At 52.1% G+C, this 16,544-nt stretch overlaps 1 protein-coding gene across 1 annotated transcript; it reads right to left on the reverse strand.

Moving 5' to 3' along the window:
- Positions 1 to 5,597: 5,597 nt before the first annotated feature.
- Positions 5,598 to 15,879, reverse strand: LOC119091413 (thioredoxin reductase 1, cytoplasmic). The gene is made up of 13 exons (XM_037214195.1): positions 15,731 to 15,879; positions 14,432 to 14,565; positions 13,978 to 14,038; positions 12,712 to 12,821; positions 11,380 to 11,553; positions 11,025 to 11,150; positions 10,497 to 10,679; positions 8,861 to 9,235; positions 8,144 to 8,271; positions 7,652 to 7,781; positions 6,538 to 6,768; positions 5,968 to 6,102; positions 5,598 to 5,660 (listed from the first exon to the last, which is right to left on the reverse strand). The coding sequence occupies exons 2-13, from the start codon at positions 14,534 to 14,536 to the stop codon at positions 5,598 to 5,600; spliced, it is 1,821 nt and encodes a 606-aa protein (XP_037070090.1). The 5' UTR covers positions 14,537 to 14,565; positions 15,731 to 15,879.
- Positions 15,880 to 16,544: the final 665 nt, after the last annotated feature.

The raw sequence follows: 16,544 nt of genomic DNA on the forward strand, positions 1-16,544 counted from the left end.
TCCCCGCATCAGAGGCAGAATGCGAAGGGCGGACGTCGACAATTGCAGCGCATGCATCTAAATAACAACGGTGGTCTTAAAACACTGACATGTAAAGAGACGTCACTACTATTACGAGAATATCTCTTTGAGCGCTCAATTTGTGGAAATGTAAATGCACAGAATGCAATCAAAATGCTATATTTCCATGTTTATCACAAGTTTCGTGCTTTGAGCCATGTACACTCCGATAACAGCAGAGGTGAAAAAGGTGATATGGAATTTGCTGCTTGTAAATGAATCGTGAACGTCCCTCTGCGGTTGTGCAGGACATGCACGACGCGCAAGGCGTCATTTGCTTTCCCTTCATGCACGATGTTTCAGTTTTATCAACGCTTAAGCCACTGTCGCCAAGAAGGAAGCGGTGCATTGGCTTAAACATAAGTCCGGTTTTTATGCCGGTTGGTACAGAGCGGGGACGTCACTGGAGCTGAAACTTCAATGCGCCGCGAACCGCATGATGCCGCTCGTGATGCTGAGGACAGGGACGTCACTTTATGTATTTCCCGATGGGCTTTAGCCCCTCTTCACCCATGGTGGAGCGAGTCCATCAATACTGCACCGAGCCCTCTCTCGATTGTTGGTACACGAAGCCGTGGGTGTCGATTTCTGAACATGGTTTGGGAGGGGGGCAGATTCGAGGAAGTCGTCGTAAGGGGACGAGCCAAAACCTTTCCGGATTTGTTCCTAATGTTTTGGTTATATATATATATATATATATATATATATATATATATGTATGTGTGTGTGTGTGTGTGTGTGTGTGTGTGTGTGTGTGTGTGTGTGTGTGTGTGTGTGTGTGTGTGTGTGCGATGCTTACAGGCTTTTTTCAAGCTCGTATGCGTAGCCACAGCAATCACGCATGGAAGCCTCGCATATTGCATCTGCTTCTCATAAATGGGCCTGTTGTGTGAAGCTGAAGGGATGCAGTCGCAGCCCTCGTTCCATACGAAACAAATATGGTTGTGTATTATTTGTCTATTATGTGCTTAGGATGTCTGTATTCGGGCATTCGTTTACAAGAATTGATTGTCCAGTGTAATGCCCGTGAAGTTAGCGATTTATTCAGCGATTTTTTCAGCGACGAGCTCCGATTTCCCTAAAGAATGGTTACAAGGTCAATTGTGGCATGAGAACACTAAAGACGACTCTTATTTTGCAACATCATGTGACCTTCAAGGTCAAAAGCTGAGTCAAAGAACGGCGAGCTCGATATCACCCAAAAATTACCGGCCGATTTTCAACTTGCAAATGTCAGAATATTCAACCATGATTCACGGACATCCCAGTGTACACAATATGTGTGGCTATCATAACACATTTACACACAAGTTCTCACTACAACGAAATTTCACCGTTGAAACTTATGCATTTAGTGTCGATGTTAACGAATTCATGTGAAATACCGTTGAAATTCATTCCAGCGTAAGTTAGAAGTATGGTTTTCAACCTTTCCGCAAATACGCCGAGGCAGATGCTCTCCTGTTGAGAATCTTCTTTCCACGTTATCTTCAATAAAAACGGAATGCAAGGCAGCCATACAACTGGGGGACATTCTTCTAAGCTGTTGTGCCTCTGAAGGGAGAGCAACTCTCACCCGTTTCACTTCTAGCATGTGAAAATGAAGCACCCGTCATTTCAGTGTCATTCTAAATGCGGGTTGATTGTCGCTGGTTGCTGGGTTGCTGGTTGAGCTGGGTTTTCAGTTATCTTAACTTACGTACGGATACTCGATGCTCAATGAGCGTACCGACGCAGGGACGCAGACAGCCTTGGTAACTGTGGGGTGGGACACAGGGCTGACCAAGCCCTACCCCTGGGAAAAGGCCCCACCCAAAATAAAAGAAGTCATCGGATACGGCCCACTTGATTTCGAAGGGAGCCCTGCCCTTCTTAAAAGCCAGAAGTCACCGATAGATACAATGCTGTTTGTATTTTTAATTAAATTAACAACAGGAAACACGCCGGTGTCATCCATTCTACAATGATTCGGTGGACTCTTTCTAAGCCAATAGCACTCAGGGGCTGAACCGGATTTTTTTTCTGGGTTGTACAGGGCATCGTGCACGTGGATCTTAGATCAAAATGAGGCAATGAATTTGCATTCACATCAAGCTGCTTTGGTCTCAGAATGCTGAACCTTGCTCAGAATGAAGTAAGGGAAGAATAACATAGCCCAGTTTTAGTCACGTGCGCCCGCAAATCGTACAACAAAAACCCCGACGCCCAGCGTTCCCGTCTCCAGAGGCCGTGCCGCGTTGGTTCCGTGTCTAACACTAGACGGTGGCCACGGACGGACGAAAACGGCAACGTTTACGAAGCAATTACCTTTGAACGCGTAAGGATGTCAATTGGAACGCTTGGAAGGTGTTCCGAAAGTATTTGTCATCTCTGCAATTATTCGATTTATGATACAAACGGATTAGCATTTATAGGACCTCGATCCGTTGCAAGAACTGGATGGTAGAACTAGACAAGTAAACGTGAAATCTGTATATTCGTGCTGCTGTCGCTGTTGATCTCTTCATAGGATAAGCTCAAATATTAATAGCGGGTTCCCACCTTGTCCCTGCTTAGGAAATGACCCCCCATGGCTTAGATCGGCACAGAGCCGACCGTTGATCTTTGACCGAAATAGGGGCCCGCACTGTCCAAGGGTGTCCCTAATCGGTGCAAGAGGACCCTTAACTGACATTTGATGGTCCGGCCCTGCATTTATGCCCCCCCCCCCCCTTCCCCCAATCGGGCACTTGATCATCGGTCCTGGGGACCCTTCGGATCCTCTGTGGGCTCCTCGAACGCCGTCCCAAGTCGACGCTGGCCTCATTGTCGGTACTGAACCCATATTAGGCACTGTGGTCCCCTCGACCGACACAGGAGCCACCTATTGACTTAGGGAGCTCGACTAATGTAAAGCGCGGATCGCAGCCCTTTCTCTGCTTGGTAAATGAGCCCTATGTTCCAGACCTGATACCGGAGTATAATGTGGAGACGAATTTTCGTGTGTCACGATGGTTAAAATTACCACGGTAGTGAGTTTCGTAAAACATGACTGGTTAGGTTGAACGGGAAAAACAGACGTCAAATATACTACAAAATTGATAACCTCTTGAATTTGCTCCAATTTCCCCCCAGTGATGTTATGGATCTGTAGTCCCCTCCCCACAAACAGAATAGACAGACCTCGTCTCATCCGTTTGCTTGCTTTGTCCCGGCGAAAGATATTGCCGTTGGGCATCATCATGATTTTGTTGACGTCGATCGTCGAAGCCAGATTTCGTTAATGGGTGTAGAGTCGATGTTATGTGGCTTCAAACGCTGTTGGACGTGAACGGCTTCAGGAGCAGACTTATGTTGATTTACGTGACTGACAATGTCTGCCATGGAAATCCCAGCCGACTGCCGCAAGGCGGGGTGCAGGTGCATCACTCCCGTTAGGCATGTTCGACACGGCTGGTGTTGGTGGTCGTGGTCGGACGATCACCGCTATCGGTTTGGTCGGCTGGGGTTGATCGTCAGGTTTTGCAACGGTTTGATTGGATATGCATGTTGAAGTGAAGGTTGACACATTGCAACGGTTCCTCCGAATGTAGACGGCTTGTAACTTGCTTTGTTTTCATTTTCCGATAAAACGTCGTAGCCAAGCAACACAACTTGCCGCGGTTTGCGTAACTTAAAATCGCTGAATGACAAAATATGCCTACAATAGCACAAAACTAGACTACTTTTGGCCATAGCTTTAAATCGTGTAATTAAAAACACGAAAAGTACATGCAAAAAAACAACAAGAAAACTCAAGTAAACGCGGAACAACCGCGCAGTTTTAAAAGTGCGACTGACGTAGTCAGGCGCACTTAACTGGAAATGGTATTGCAGTTTTAATTTTCTTTGGTTCTTCTAGCTGTGAAGCAGCAAGTAGAAGCTTTCTTCAAATCTTATATAATTTCGAGCTGTTATTCGTAATGTCCTACATGAACTTGGGCCCCAGACGGTTGGGGGGGGGGGGGCAAACTCGGCTTTGGTGGGGTTGAACATGGGGGGGGGCAAACTCGCCATTGAAGGGCCGATTGAACATTGGGGGGCAGTGGCCCACCCAAAAGAATACAAATCGACACCCGTGCACTAAATGCCTAGACGCATCACCGTAAGTAGCATGTTCAGTTGGCACCAAACAGCATCCTGAATGTGGCTAATGTTACTGTCATGCCAACTCAATCATTTGTTTGGACAGTTTGCAAATGTTTGGCGAGCTTTTCACATGATACCCGGATTGGGATAAAGAACAATTGACGGCCATATGTGGCAACTTTTGAAAGCGCCGATTGACCCTGAAAAGTTGGCCCACGTCCCCCTCAACGGCGACAATTGCATTTATCGCACAATCGTCACTGTCAGTTGAATGGAGAACGCGATCAGCGCCAGCAGAAGCCATCAGTGAGTCTGCACCAATAGGTACCTCGCCTCACCAATTGGTGTGGCAATAGGAACCCGTTTTAGCAAACGAGAAAGCACCAGTTTTGTTTGTATATAAAGGTACGCGATGGTAGTGTAACCGCAAATGTTGCAAAGGCTCTCGTCCGTATGAGGGGAATCCGAGGGGGAACAGAGTTTTGGGGCTAGGTTACGTCGACCTTGTCAGCTTAGTCCCCTAACCGATTTAAAAAAGGGAGATCCGTGGCTGCAGGACAGCCAGCATATCGGAAATATTCCCACAGGCATCACGGCTGTTAGGTCATGGGGGCACTCACGGATTAATAATAACCTTGCCCATTTGTTTGGGCGCTGCATTGCGATTGTAGTGTCCATGGGTATCACTGGTTTCATGGGTTGGAAGGGTTTTGGTACCGGGCGTTGGCATCCGTTTAGACTGAGATTTGAGACCGAGTTCAATATCCTACGATAACCGCATGACAAAGTCCAGGATACATTAATGTTGCGAACTTAGTTCGGGAAACATCTATTGGACACGGCTGATAAAAACTTGTATTTCACGCTTCCATTGTCAAGGATTTCGCATTTTGTCAAGCGGCAAATATTCGGAATAAAATACCAACGTCGCTAAAAAACATAACGACATTCGCATGAGCGATGCATCGCGAACAAAGTATTTGCACCTTTGCATTGTAAGTGATTTCACATTGCGTTTCACAAAGCTACGGAAAATTTGTTGCCGCCAATAAAAGTCTACTGTGTTGACAACGGCAACAACTTTGCCGTCCACGCATAACAACACTGCCATAACGATTTGACAGATCCAACAGATCAGTAACCCCGCGATATGACAGCGACAGACGGATTAGAGCAGCAGTAACTTGGCGGCAGACGTGGTCAAGACCTATCGTTTGTTTCGGGGCGACGAGGCACGAGGGCAGCGGCAGCTCTCGCTGGTGTACGGTGACGGCGCTCCGCAGCTCGGGCGCGGCCCTCCTCGGCCGAGGGTTGGGACCGTGCCGTCATGCGGCGCCGGGGGGCGCGCGGAGGCCGTCAGCTGTGCAGGGCGGCGGCCGGCGGCGCGGCCCCGGCCCGGCCGGGACCGCGCGGCGCCGGCGACACTAGCCTCAGCAGCCCGTCGACTTGCTGCTGACGCCCGACGACTTGGTGATGAACATGAACGTGAATTGCTGCGGACAGGGATCAGGCTGTCGGTGAATTGGTGGCGCAATGGCCCCGGGGGCCAAAATGTCGTATTTACGGCCGTACCCATTTGTCGTCAGTCCTTGACAGTAGTAGAGAGTAAAAAGACCGACGAGGCTCATCACGATGATAAAAACGACATCACGAATCCCACAGAAACACCTCAATAAAATCCGCGACAAAATTAGCACGGTCGGACCACATCCATCAGCTGACCGGACCGTGAACTGAACCCTGTCCGGCCGTCGCGCCGCAGCGCCGGCCAGTCGGCCGACTCCGGACCGGGGGACCCACCTCCGCCACGGTCGGGTGGATGCCCACGGCGCCGTCCAGATCAGCCTTGGTGGCGCCCAGCCGCATGGCCACGGCGTAGCCCTGCGTGACCTCGCCGGCGTGCGGCGCCACCAGGTGGAAGCCCACCACGCGCTCCTGCTGGCCGGTGGCAGGGCTCAGTTCTGGGCCGGCCGGTCGGCCGCCAGACGGCTCGGCTGACCCGCGGAGGAGCGGCGGCGCCGCGGCAGGCAGAGATCTCTACGTTCTCACACGCCCCGTGCAGCTGCTGGCCGCACGTCAGCCGCTCTGGATTACGCTCTTACCACGCCTAGCCCCACATTACACCCGTGTGGTATGGTGTGATCGATCAGGAGCATCGATCCATTCCGACCCCAAACGCCACCAAACATACACGGGTTTCGCATCGATGTTGTGCTGTCGTACGAGCTAAATCTGAGCATATGAAGGACTACAGTCGTCACGGTCCCGACTTTAAAGGCTGATCGCGTGTGCAGCAGACGGCCCTGCACTCCGCCCGTCGTCCGGGCCCGCGCCTACCTCTGCCCCGGCCCGGCGCCGTCCGTGACTCACCTGCTGGCTCTTGACGCACACCAGCTTGCCGTAGGAGGCGTTCTCGTCACGCTGCGGCACCGTGTGCTCGAGCGGCGTAAAGTACTGGTGGTACACCTCGACGTCGTGCTCGCCGTAGCGCTCGACCGCCGCCTCCTCCGAGAGACCCACGCAGCCGTACTCGACCGGCGTGAACACCGTGGTCGGCACGTTGGTGTAGTCGGTGAGCGCGGTGGCGCCGGTCACCAGCCGCTGAGGGGGTGGGGACTCAGTGTCCGACCAGTCGTGACGGCGCGGTGAGGCGACGGCCTGGCTGGTTCAAACAGGAGCCCGCGAAGGAAGGGGGGCATGGACAGTAGCTAGCGAGGTGCGCTCCTGCGCTTACAATGCGACAGTCCAATGGTGCAAAAAAACATTCATCCACGCTCACAAACACACATTCCCCTGGTGCCAATGCCGGCGCACGCGGATCATCGGACGGAAAAGTTGCACAGGGGGCAACGACGGTCACCGCTGCCGGAGGCCCCGCGCCACCGCACAAATGGCAGCAGCTACACCACTGGCTGCGAGTTCGGAGGCAGAGCTTACCAATTAGACCTCACCGACCCCGGCGAGCTGGACGACTTTGCCAACAAGGGGGGTGGGGGGTATGCCGCTGTTGGACATTGCACGGCACCAACTGCATACTGCCTTATCGTTCCTCATATTTTGTGGACATTTCTGGGCGACTGATCCAGTGCTTTGAAGCTAGTGGTCAGAATTCGAGACAAATAGAGCACCAGTAACAGAGGCCGTAGACACTTTGACAAGTCCCTCAGCAAACAGTGTCCTTTAGCGGCTTACGAGCTGCACAAAACCAAGCAGAACATCAGACATCATAGAGCTGAAGTCTCTTTCGGCCATGATTAATTCACATGCTTTGAGTTTTTACATCAGTACATGAGATTTGAACTTGTGGCCTTGGTTTATATGACTTTAAAAGGTTAGGTTGCATTACATTAAGTTCGGTAGGAGTACATCCAATGCGATCACGAACATCAACGATCTGGCCTCGGCTCGACTCGTCATTTAGCACCGACGCTGTACACACCACACCGTATCGGATGTCCACGGCCGCGCCTGGCGGCGTGCTCACCCTGGCTAGCAGACGGCCGGCCTGTATGGCCACCGGCGTCAGCTCCGGCCGGCCACTCAGCATGTCGCCGACAGCGTACACGTGCGGCACGCTCGACTGCTCCGCCTCGTCGCACAGCACCTTGCCGTCCCTGCCGGGGTACGGCACGGCACGCTCGAGCCGCCGCGTGCCAGCGTGCACACGCCTCCCCGCTCGCAGCGCTCGGCGAATGATCGCCGCGCGCCGGACGCCGTTACATGCTGGGCGGCGACACAGCGCTGTGCACTCCCCAGACCGCAGCGGCGATCATTTCCCGACGTCCCCGGGCGGTGAGTAAAACATCTGAAGCCCAACAGCCACCCGAGCCGCCGCACGGTTTGCTGGTTCGTATGAGCCCGCGATCCACCGGCGCGCCAGTCGACGCCCCGCCGAGCGCAGCGGGCGACTCCGTCCCCTGTACGAACCGCCGCGCCGGTCGCGTTGGCGGCCCGTCTGGCGGCGCGCGCCTCTCACTTGGCCGCCAACTGGACGCCCAGCTTGTCGAGGCCGATGTTGGCCGTGCAGGCGGTGCGTCCGATGGCGAACAGCACCGTGTCGTACTCCTCGTGCAGCGTCTCGCCATCGGCGGTCTGAGCCGCCACCTGACGCCAGCGGGCCCCGGACTGCATTTTCAACCGGATTGTACGGTGCGGGGCGGATGTTGCAGACAAATCACGCCATCAACCATGTCTGCTCTAACGTGCTATATGCGGAGACCTTCCTTCCAAATTATACATCATAGCTTTCCACGAATAGTATCTTTTAGTGGTAAAGACTACATGAAGGTACCATCCGTGAACGCAGAATCGTAAGTGTCTGCACTGCATAACGGCCAGGTCGGGCCGGGCCCCTCATGTTGAGAACGAGAGAAGTAGTGTCCTATTCATTTTGGGCGTGGGTGACGCATCTCCAAGTTGAGCTTCAGACCCTCCCCCAACTTTGAGAAAAACGGGGGGCAAGTCCGAGGAGAAACTCGCTTATTAGTGTAGTTTGTGAATGCGGTTCTCCGTTGTTTTATGTTCAGCCTCCTCCCTCGTCCCCAATCATTTGCGAAACTACACCCTTGTTGATAGCTGTCTCGCTGCTCAAGTGAAATCCGTCCGGCCTGGCTCACAATACATCGACCGTCCTCGGCATTCTCAAAGCTCGCTCCGGGTAAGGAGAGGGCGGCCGGCCGGTGGGCGCGCTCACCTGGATCCGTCCGTCCGGGTCGGGCCGCTCCAGCTGCGTCGGCACGCACGGGCGCAGCAGGCGCACGCCCCGCCGCACCAGGTGCTCGCCCACCAGCTCGGCCATCTGCTGGTCGAAGCCGCGCAGCAGGATGGAGCGCACCATGACGGTGACGTCGAGGCCGAGGCCGCGCAGGAAGCCGGCGCACTCGAGCGCGATGTAGCTGGCGCCGACGACCAGCGTGCGGCCGGGCGAGCTGGGCAGTGAGAAGAGGTCGTCGCTGGTGATGCCGAGCTCGGCGGCGCCCGGGATGTCCGGCAGCCGCGGCCGGCCGCCCGTCGCCAGCACCACGTGCTTCGCCGTGATCAGACGCTCGCGAGACTTCTTGTCGACCGTCTGCGGCGGCGGAAGAGGAAGGGGAGGGGGGGGGGGGGGGCGCCCACGTCACCGTTTGACCGTGTACGCAGCGCATGCGCGGGATTTGGTGAATGCAAGCCTTGTGAGACCCTGACGGAATTCACCTTAGCGCGTGCGTGGCGGAGGCTCCGTCCCGATGCGAGTTCCTGTCACGAACAGGTTCCTAAAGTGAGTGATGAATGTGGCCGTCGTCATGGCCAACGTTTGACATCATACCTCAGCCAGGACACCGGCATGTACAAGAACATTGAGCTTAAGTTAAGAATAACTTCAAATGATGAAGTGAGACACCTTCACAAAGCTCTGGCGCATATTATTTTTGGAATCATAACAAAATGTTCCAGGACTGTATGAGTGTCTTGTAGGAGAGCCTTAAGTTGAAGCTACGAAAACCATGGTCCAACTTGTGAAATGAGACACTTCCGCAAGTGTCAAGCGAATGTTATTTTCTAGTCATCACAAGACGTTGCGTAAATGTCGTAGTGTCTTGGGCTGAAGTTACGAAAATCATAGTCTAAATTGTGAACCGAAACGCCTCCACATCGCCAAGCGCGTGTTATCTTTGAATGATTGCAAGATGCTTCAAAAATATTGAGAGGAACTTCATTTTGCTTCAAGTGGATTTCAGAGCAGCTTGCTTGAGCTGGGAAATATCCATTGCCACGCGAATGATAGGAAATATCTATCTAACAACTATCATAAGTGCATCTAACGATAGTTTTAATATCATAACTATCCTACATAACATTACTGATTATCAAGAGACACGAGACGACACATTCGGAAGATTTAAAAACTCATTACGAAAGGGTGCTTTGGAATGCTGGCTGTTATTTGGGCGCATATTTTATCTTAATCGAACGTTGCCGGAGGTGAGAGAAAAGGCATAAAGGCGTTTTAGTTGTATGGCTGGACAGGTGAGCGTCTCTACAGAATTCGATATATATATATATATATATATATATATATATATATATAAGTGTTTTCATTCAAAACTAAGCTCGCGTAGTCGAGATCAGCAGAATTTCTGCGGGCAATACAATTCTGACAATCAGCCCCTTCGCGTTTGCCACCAATCACTACAAACATTTTACCATCACATGTGTTTCAATGCCCCGCGGTGCCCGCTCTCCCGCCAGGGCAAGAGGCAGGCAACGTCAAATAGCCTCAGTAGCTGAGTGCGCCGTAAACCCACAATGACTTACACACTTAGTGCATATTGCGACTGCAGCAGGCCTACCCGAAGCGTGTGGGCGTCCACGAACTCGGCGTATGCGTTCAGGTACGTGACACGCCGCTCGCGCAGCTGCACCTTGTAGCCCCAGTTAAGTGACCCGATGTGCGCGTGAATGGCCTCCACCATCTTCTCCCAATTGTGCTGGTCTGGAAACGGCATCACGGATGGCGGTGTTGTCACTGGCTGCTGCCTCGTCTTCACCAATCGAGATCATTTGATTATGCGGATACCTGAGGCTAGGGGAGGGCGTATGCTGTGAAGTTGCTCCACTGCGAGAAACACAACAAGTGTTGTATAAACATGCGAATCTTTCATTGATTCATTAGCTTGTGAAATTAACAAGCAAGGAAAGAATGCTCCTGGAAACGAATGGGCGAAATGGAGAGAGCATTGAAAATCGTTTCAAAAGCCGTTTACACGAAGATCCCCGGTTGTGAAGGACTGCTCGCCCCTGACTTGGCACCAGCTATGGACACGGCCGTCTGTTTTGCGCTGCTGCCAGTCGGTGTCAAACGCGCGCAACTCACGGGCATCGACCGACCATCCGAACTTCTCGGCGTCGCCCACTGCCTCGCCTAGCAGGCTGGCCTGGTGCATCAACTTCTTGGGGATGCAGCCGACGTTGACACATGTGCCACCTAGCCCCCACGTGGTCCCCTATGACGGGTACGGGGAATGGAGGATGAGAAACATGGGAAAGAAGCGGGCGCCAGAACAACACGGCGGCTAAAATGTTTTCGTCTGTAGGCAACGCTGGCAACTGCACTAAGCAGCGTCACATGTGGAAGCCAGAGACAGTCTCTCACAAGGCTCATGTACAGTCGCACCCGCTGTCGCGGTCAAGCTGACCCTCCGGGCCGTCCCGGCGGCCGGACAGCGCGCCCACCTGCGGTGAGGGCTTGACGAAGTCGCAGAGGGCGACGCGCGCGCCCAGCCGGGCCGCCTCCTTGCTGCAGGCCAGTCCGCCCGAGCCGCCGCCGATCACCACCAGGTCGTAGTCGTACTGGGCGTCGCCGGCGCCGGCGTTCAGCAACGCCTGCAGCCGGCCGTCCGCCTGCGCCTGCCAGGCGCACACGCCGTGCAGTCAGCACACTGATCGGACACACAGCGGTGCCACGACACCGCTTAGGCTGGGTTGGATGGGCTCGAAGCGGAGCGTTTTCAGTTTACCCCTAGTCTGTCGAAATTAGCCCGCGTCTGTCAGGCGGGCTTGTCTCACCGGAACGTGCCAGCCGCGGCTGGTGAGGTGGTGACATCACAGCGAGCGGTCACACTGCGCTCGGAGCGTACGGATGGTCCACGGTGCGAGTGAGCCGTGCTGGGTCTGCCGTCTGTCGGGCCCACCAAGAACATGACGCGAGTCTACAAAGCAGATATGCTGTCAACTGGAGACCCTTTGTCTTGCCGTTTATTTATAAATGTATTTATTTGCGTGTGTTTGGGGGGGGGGGGGGGTTGAAGCTGTGGCTAACTGTTTTGCGTCAGGGAGACTACAATAGACCGGCCTGAACTTCTTTAGAGACGGCCGACAAGAATCAAACGGACGGCGATCACCGAAGAGTGCCATGCAAGTGTTCGGCTTACCGGAATAAAGGCTAGCATTGGCCGGCCCCACACTTCGCACACTACCGGGACCGGCGTGGCAGTGACCCTGGTCAGTTCACTCAGTCCCCAGGCCGTTCTCGTGCTGATCGATTCTGACAGGACTTTTGAAAAAGTCATCGCGGCCGTTGTTACATTTTAAGCTTCAGATTCAATGTAATCAAGTCAAAACATAGCGGATTTTCAAGCCCCTCCCGCCGTTCTCAAACGGTGACGGACTAGTCGCGGGCGTTCCAGTAACGCCCCACCCGCCGGGCAGCGGTGTACTGCGGCGCAGTCTGCCCACACTAGAGCCGCTCCGCGAGCTGCCAGCGAGACCTCAGTCCCCAATGAAACCAGCTCGAGTACCAGTTCAAGACAGAAGCTCCGTGAAATACCACACGTGCATGCCTGTCGCATATGACTCTGGTACGAATACCGCACTGTGTCATTGCTTTTGTGTCACTGTTTGTTTTCACTGACTGTACCCGATGGCACCGAAGTTCCATCAAACACCAGCCGCAACACCGTCAAACACCAGCACCAGCAGGCATCAGCTGCAACTTACGTAGGGGTTTGGCTGTCAGCATACCTGACACTGCCGGACAAGGCCAGAGACGACCCTGTCCGTCCTCACCTGGACTGTTGTGTCGCAGCCGCCCAGATGTCGGCCGTTGATGAACACGCTGGGGACCGACTTCTGGCCCGTCCGCTCCAGCAGCACACTCTGGATGGCAGCACCATTCTCTGTCGGCAGTGACACCTTGCAGTGCTATGGGTCTGTGCGGCCTCCTATTTCTGACGGCCGGGTTCCCTACGAGCGCTCTACCCGACTCTTCTGACAGGACTTAGCAACAACAGTTTTGCTCCCTAGTTCCGCATCTAAATGGATCCGTGATTCCCGTAACTAAGGTAGAGCCAAGACCACATTACCAAGTCGTGAACCGAACCGAAGCGAGCAAAAAGGCAGCAATTTGATTGCTCTTTATCGTTTTTGTGAGCTATTTAATATCGACATTTCTTCATAGTGGTGCAGACCAAATAATCAACACACTTTTTGGTGGGGACGGGGTCAGCTGCCGAGCAAACGGGACAGTGCGCAACGCAAGAAAACTCACGTCCCGACCACGACGCAAGGGCCCGGGGGGATCAACTCCCCCAAAGGGTATCGGCCATGAGCGGCCGTTTCGTGTGTTGTGCGCACGCAGCAGGAGCAGGACGCACGCGTACAACAGTAGTGCATTATGCGGCGCAATGACCGGGACGTGTGACATTTCGTGACTTAAAGATTATGATCACCTTCTGCTACCGACAGTGACACAGCTAAGAGGTGGCATGCCCCCCCCCCCCCCCCCTCCAGGCTTTCATATTTACTCGTTACGATGGTTTACAAATCACATCAAGGGACCGCTGACCGGTAAACCACGATGTTATGCTCTGTCTAAGCATCAGCATAGCCTTGAAATGTCGAGAATCCGGATCAATGTCATTCACAGCGCCACACTGTTGAGGGCAAACGTAGACATGTCGACGTCTCTTCGAGGTGAAGTGTGACATTAGGACTTGAGAAGCTGGTCGAGATGATCTAAGGCAGACAGGCTTTCGTGCTAATCTATTGCGACGGTCATAACGATCCATGAGCGGCCAAATAACTATATCCTACATTTTGCTCTCATCTCTTGATCAAACGTCGACTTCTCGAGTTCGCGTATTTTGAGGGAGTACACGTCTCGCCGTGAGCTTTTAACAAGCGTGACAAAACATTTTTGAAACCTATCGTCGTAGATGTCCCACATATTGCTGCAGATATTGTTCAGTTTATGGGCTCCGTTCAAGTAGCATTTGTGCCAGTTCAAGCGGTTCTATTTCTAATAGACAACTCTTGGTAACGTGCTCCACTTACCGACAACGTCTAGCTCGAGTGCTTCGTATGGTATATTATGGTTTCTGAACAATTCCTTCACCTGCGAAAGAAGACAAAAACTAAATTTCCAGTGGCCTTAAAATGTAATTCAAATATAAAAACTCCATGCCGTCAAGAGCTCAGAACAGGTCACGGGCTGAGAGACACCCTAGGCGCCATCGAAGTTACCGTGGCCGACTGTGCACTACCAAGTCATGACACGACCACAAGCCAACCGTCAGATCATGTCACCGAGGCAGCTCAAGATCCCTTGACCAATTGCCGTAAAGGTCAGGTGCCTGTCGGAACACACAGTCCAGCTGTGGGCATCGCGTGGGCCTTACAGGATGGCAGGAAAGAATCCGGCGGTCTGGTACCACACAGTGCAAAAAAAGACGCTTGTAGTTGTGGCGAGGTCAAGGAATGAGATATGATAAGTGTGAGGGCTGCCTACCTGTTCACAAAATGGACAATATGATTTGCTGAACACCGCCACCCTGTTTTCTTTGATGAAGTTATCAGTCACATTCTCTGGCCCGGAGTCTGGAGCCGGTGTCATCCCGACCGGTTTGTTCACGCCAAGCTCGACTGAAAGAGACAGACTCGTCGACATCGCGTGCCCGAAATGCAAGCTGAAACGTCAGATGGAGGAGAGTCTCACTATTTCATCCTTTAGTAGCAGCAGTTTAGAAATTAGTTTTGGAATCCATCTTTTCGTCGAGTAGATGTTGGGTCTCTTCCATCGTTTTCTCGGTATCTCATTTACATGTTTCCAGGACCCGTTTGCAAGTTTCAAAACGCCACGGATGTCATAAACTGTCAAAATCCACGCCCAACCATCACCGGGGGCATGACCCAAAAAGCTTCGTCCCGCAGGCAACTTTATTAATCTATCATCATTAGGACCGTGGACTCCCACGCTGGGACACAACCTCGTATCAGGTATGAAAACCTGGCAGCGGCCATCCATATATTACGTTGTGCATGGGGCGGGCAGGGAGTTTGATGGAGCTTAACCGAAGCATCACAATGTGAAGCGGGCAGCGTTTAAACAGCGTAAATTTACGCTGTGGGCCCAAACGGGCGTTACCTTTCAGAGACGTCAGATCTATTCATATTTTTGTGACAGGCTTTGCCATGGGAACGTTCATCCGGCATAACCGGTGCGCAACTGGAGGGCTGAAAATGGCAAAAAATGCGTAACGTAACTTATTAGCAACCCCCGTGCGTCAAAATTTCCGCGTCCCACCCCGCATCAACGCCGCGCCGAGGGAACGCAGGCTTCATTACATGGCATGCAAATGTTGTCTAACCGGTTGAAATGCTGCCCGGTTCGCAAAGGTAACCAACAATAGTATATTTGGGTCGAGTTGTAGATCGTGTTTGTCCCTGTGCTGGATAAAACATTCCAAACTCCGAACCACTGCACTGCACAAATTGACGAAAGACCACCATTATGAACGGTAGAGGCTTGACAGCGCGGAATCTTCTCCCGCCCCTCCCCTCTCACACACATGCTACTTTGGAAAAATTTGACATCAATGGCATATACAGGAATTTAGAAGATAAGACGCCGCATTTTTGTTGAAACCCTAGTTAATTCCTCTTAATTAGATTCTGTGTATGGCATAAGCCAATGCATGTTCTCGATCTATTCGATTTTACGTGTCTAGGCCGAATTTCAGTTTTAAACATGTCTTCACAAAAACATGAATGTACGCAATGTTTCCAATAACGGGGGGAGGGGGCGTACCAGTGCACTACGTGAATGTCTCTACTTCGCATCGCACTATGGCGTTGTATGGAAGAAAACGGAGGAAAAACAAAATCTTTCAAGTGCAATTCTTCATCAGCTCCAAAAATAATATTTCAATCTAGTGTTCAAGTTCATGCGCTTGAGAACGCAACAAACGATCCAAGACCCGGCGAAGCTGCACACGCGCGTGTGTGATGTAAACAACGCCTGCCGACGATTCAGACGCCCCTCGGTCATTTGCGACGAAGCTCCACAGTTTTCGAAATATATATTTTCAGAACATAAGCACAGCAATCAATTGTCGCAGTCTGATGGAAAAGTAGATGCAACATTGTTTTAGTACCTACTTGGAAAAGACATATTTCGTGTTAACTTTCTTTGCCAGAGCGATTGTTTGATTAGCTGAGAAATGTCTTGTAGGCGCAAGTAGAGCCGGAAAACTAAAACGCGGTAAGATTTTTGGAAACAAAGTGTAGAAATATAACACAGCGAGCGTGTCAACTAACGCTTAAGTGTTAGAAAGTAACTAATTTTGGAACGGATACATGCCTTTAATGATCAATTACATGGCTCTGTTTCGTTGCAGTCTTGTAGCACGGAATACCTTATGATTGATGCGCTGCAAAGCAAAGTAGCTGTACTTTAACATGAATCTTATGTCAATTATTGCGCACATAGGGCGCTGTTGATGCGAGGTCTGTGTTGTGTGCTGTGAGGGTTCGGTGAGGGGGTACGTGGGGATTGTGAATGTAGGCTGAGATTCTATATTTAATAATGACGTTCATCATTGTCGAAAATTTTCTCGTGAAGT

The sequence above is a fragment of the Pollicipes pollicipes genome, unplaced genomic scaffold (assembly GCF_011947565.3).
Source record: "Pollicipes pollicipes isolate AB1234 unplaced genomic scaffold, Ppol_2.1 Scaffold_3447;HRSCAF=4054_pilon_pilon_pilon, whole genome shotgun sequence".
Lineage (NCBI taxonomy): Eukaryota > Metazoa > Arthropoda > Thecostraca > Pollicipedomorpha > Pollicipedidae > Pollicipes > Pollicipes pollicipes.

Coding starts and splice junctions, on each gene's coding strand:
- LOC119091413 (XM_037214195.1), bottom strand. CDS start 14,536: ATGACACCGGCTCCAGACTCCGGGCCAGAGAATGTGACTGATAACTTC. Junction 14,039..14,431: donor ATTGTCCATTTTGTGAACAG/GTAGGCAGCCCT, acceptor CTTCTTTCGCAG/GTGAAGGAATTGTTCAGAAA. Junction 12,822..13,977: donor ACTCGAGCTAGACGTTGTCG/GTAAGTGGAGCA, acceptor CACTGCCGACAG/AGAATGGTGCTGCCATCCAG.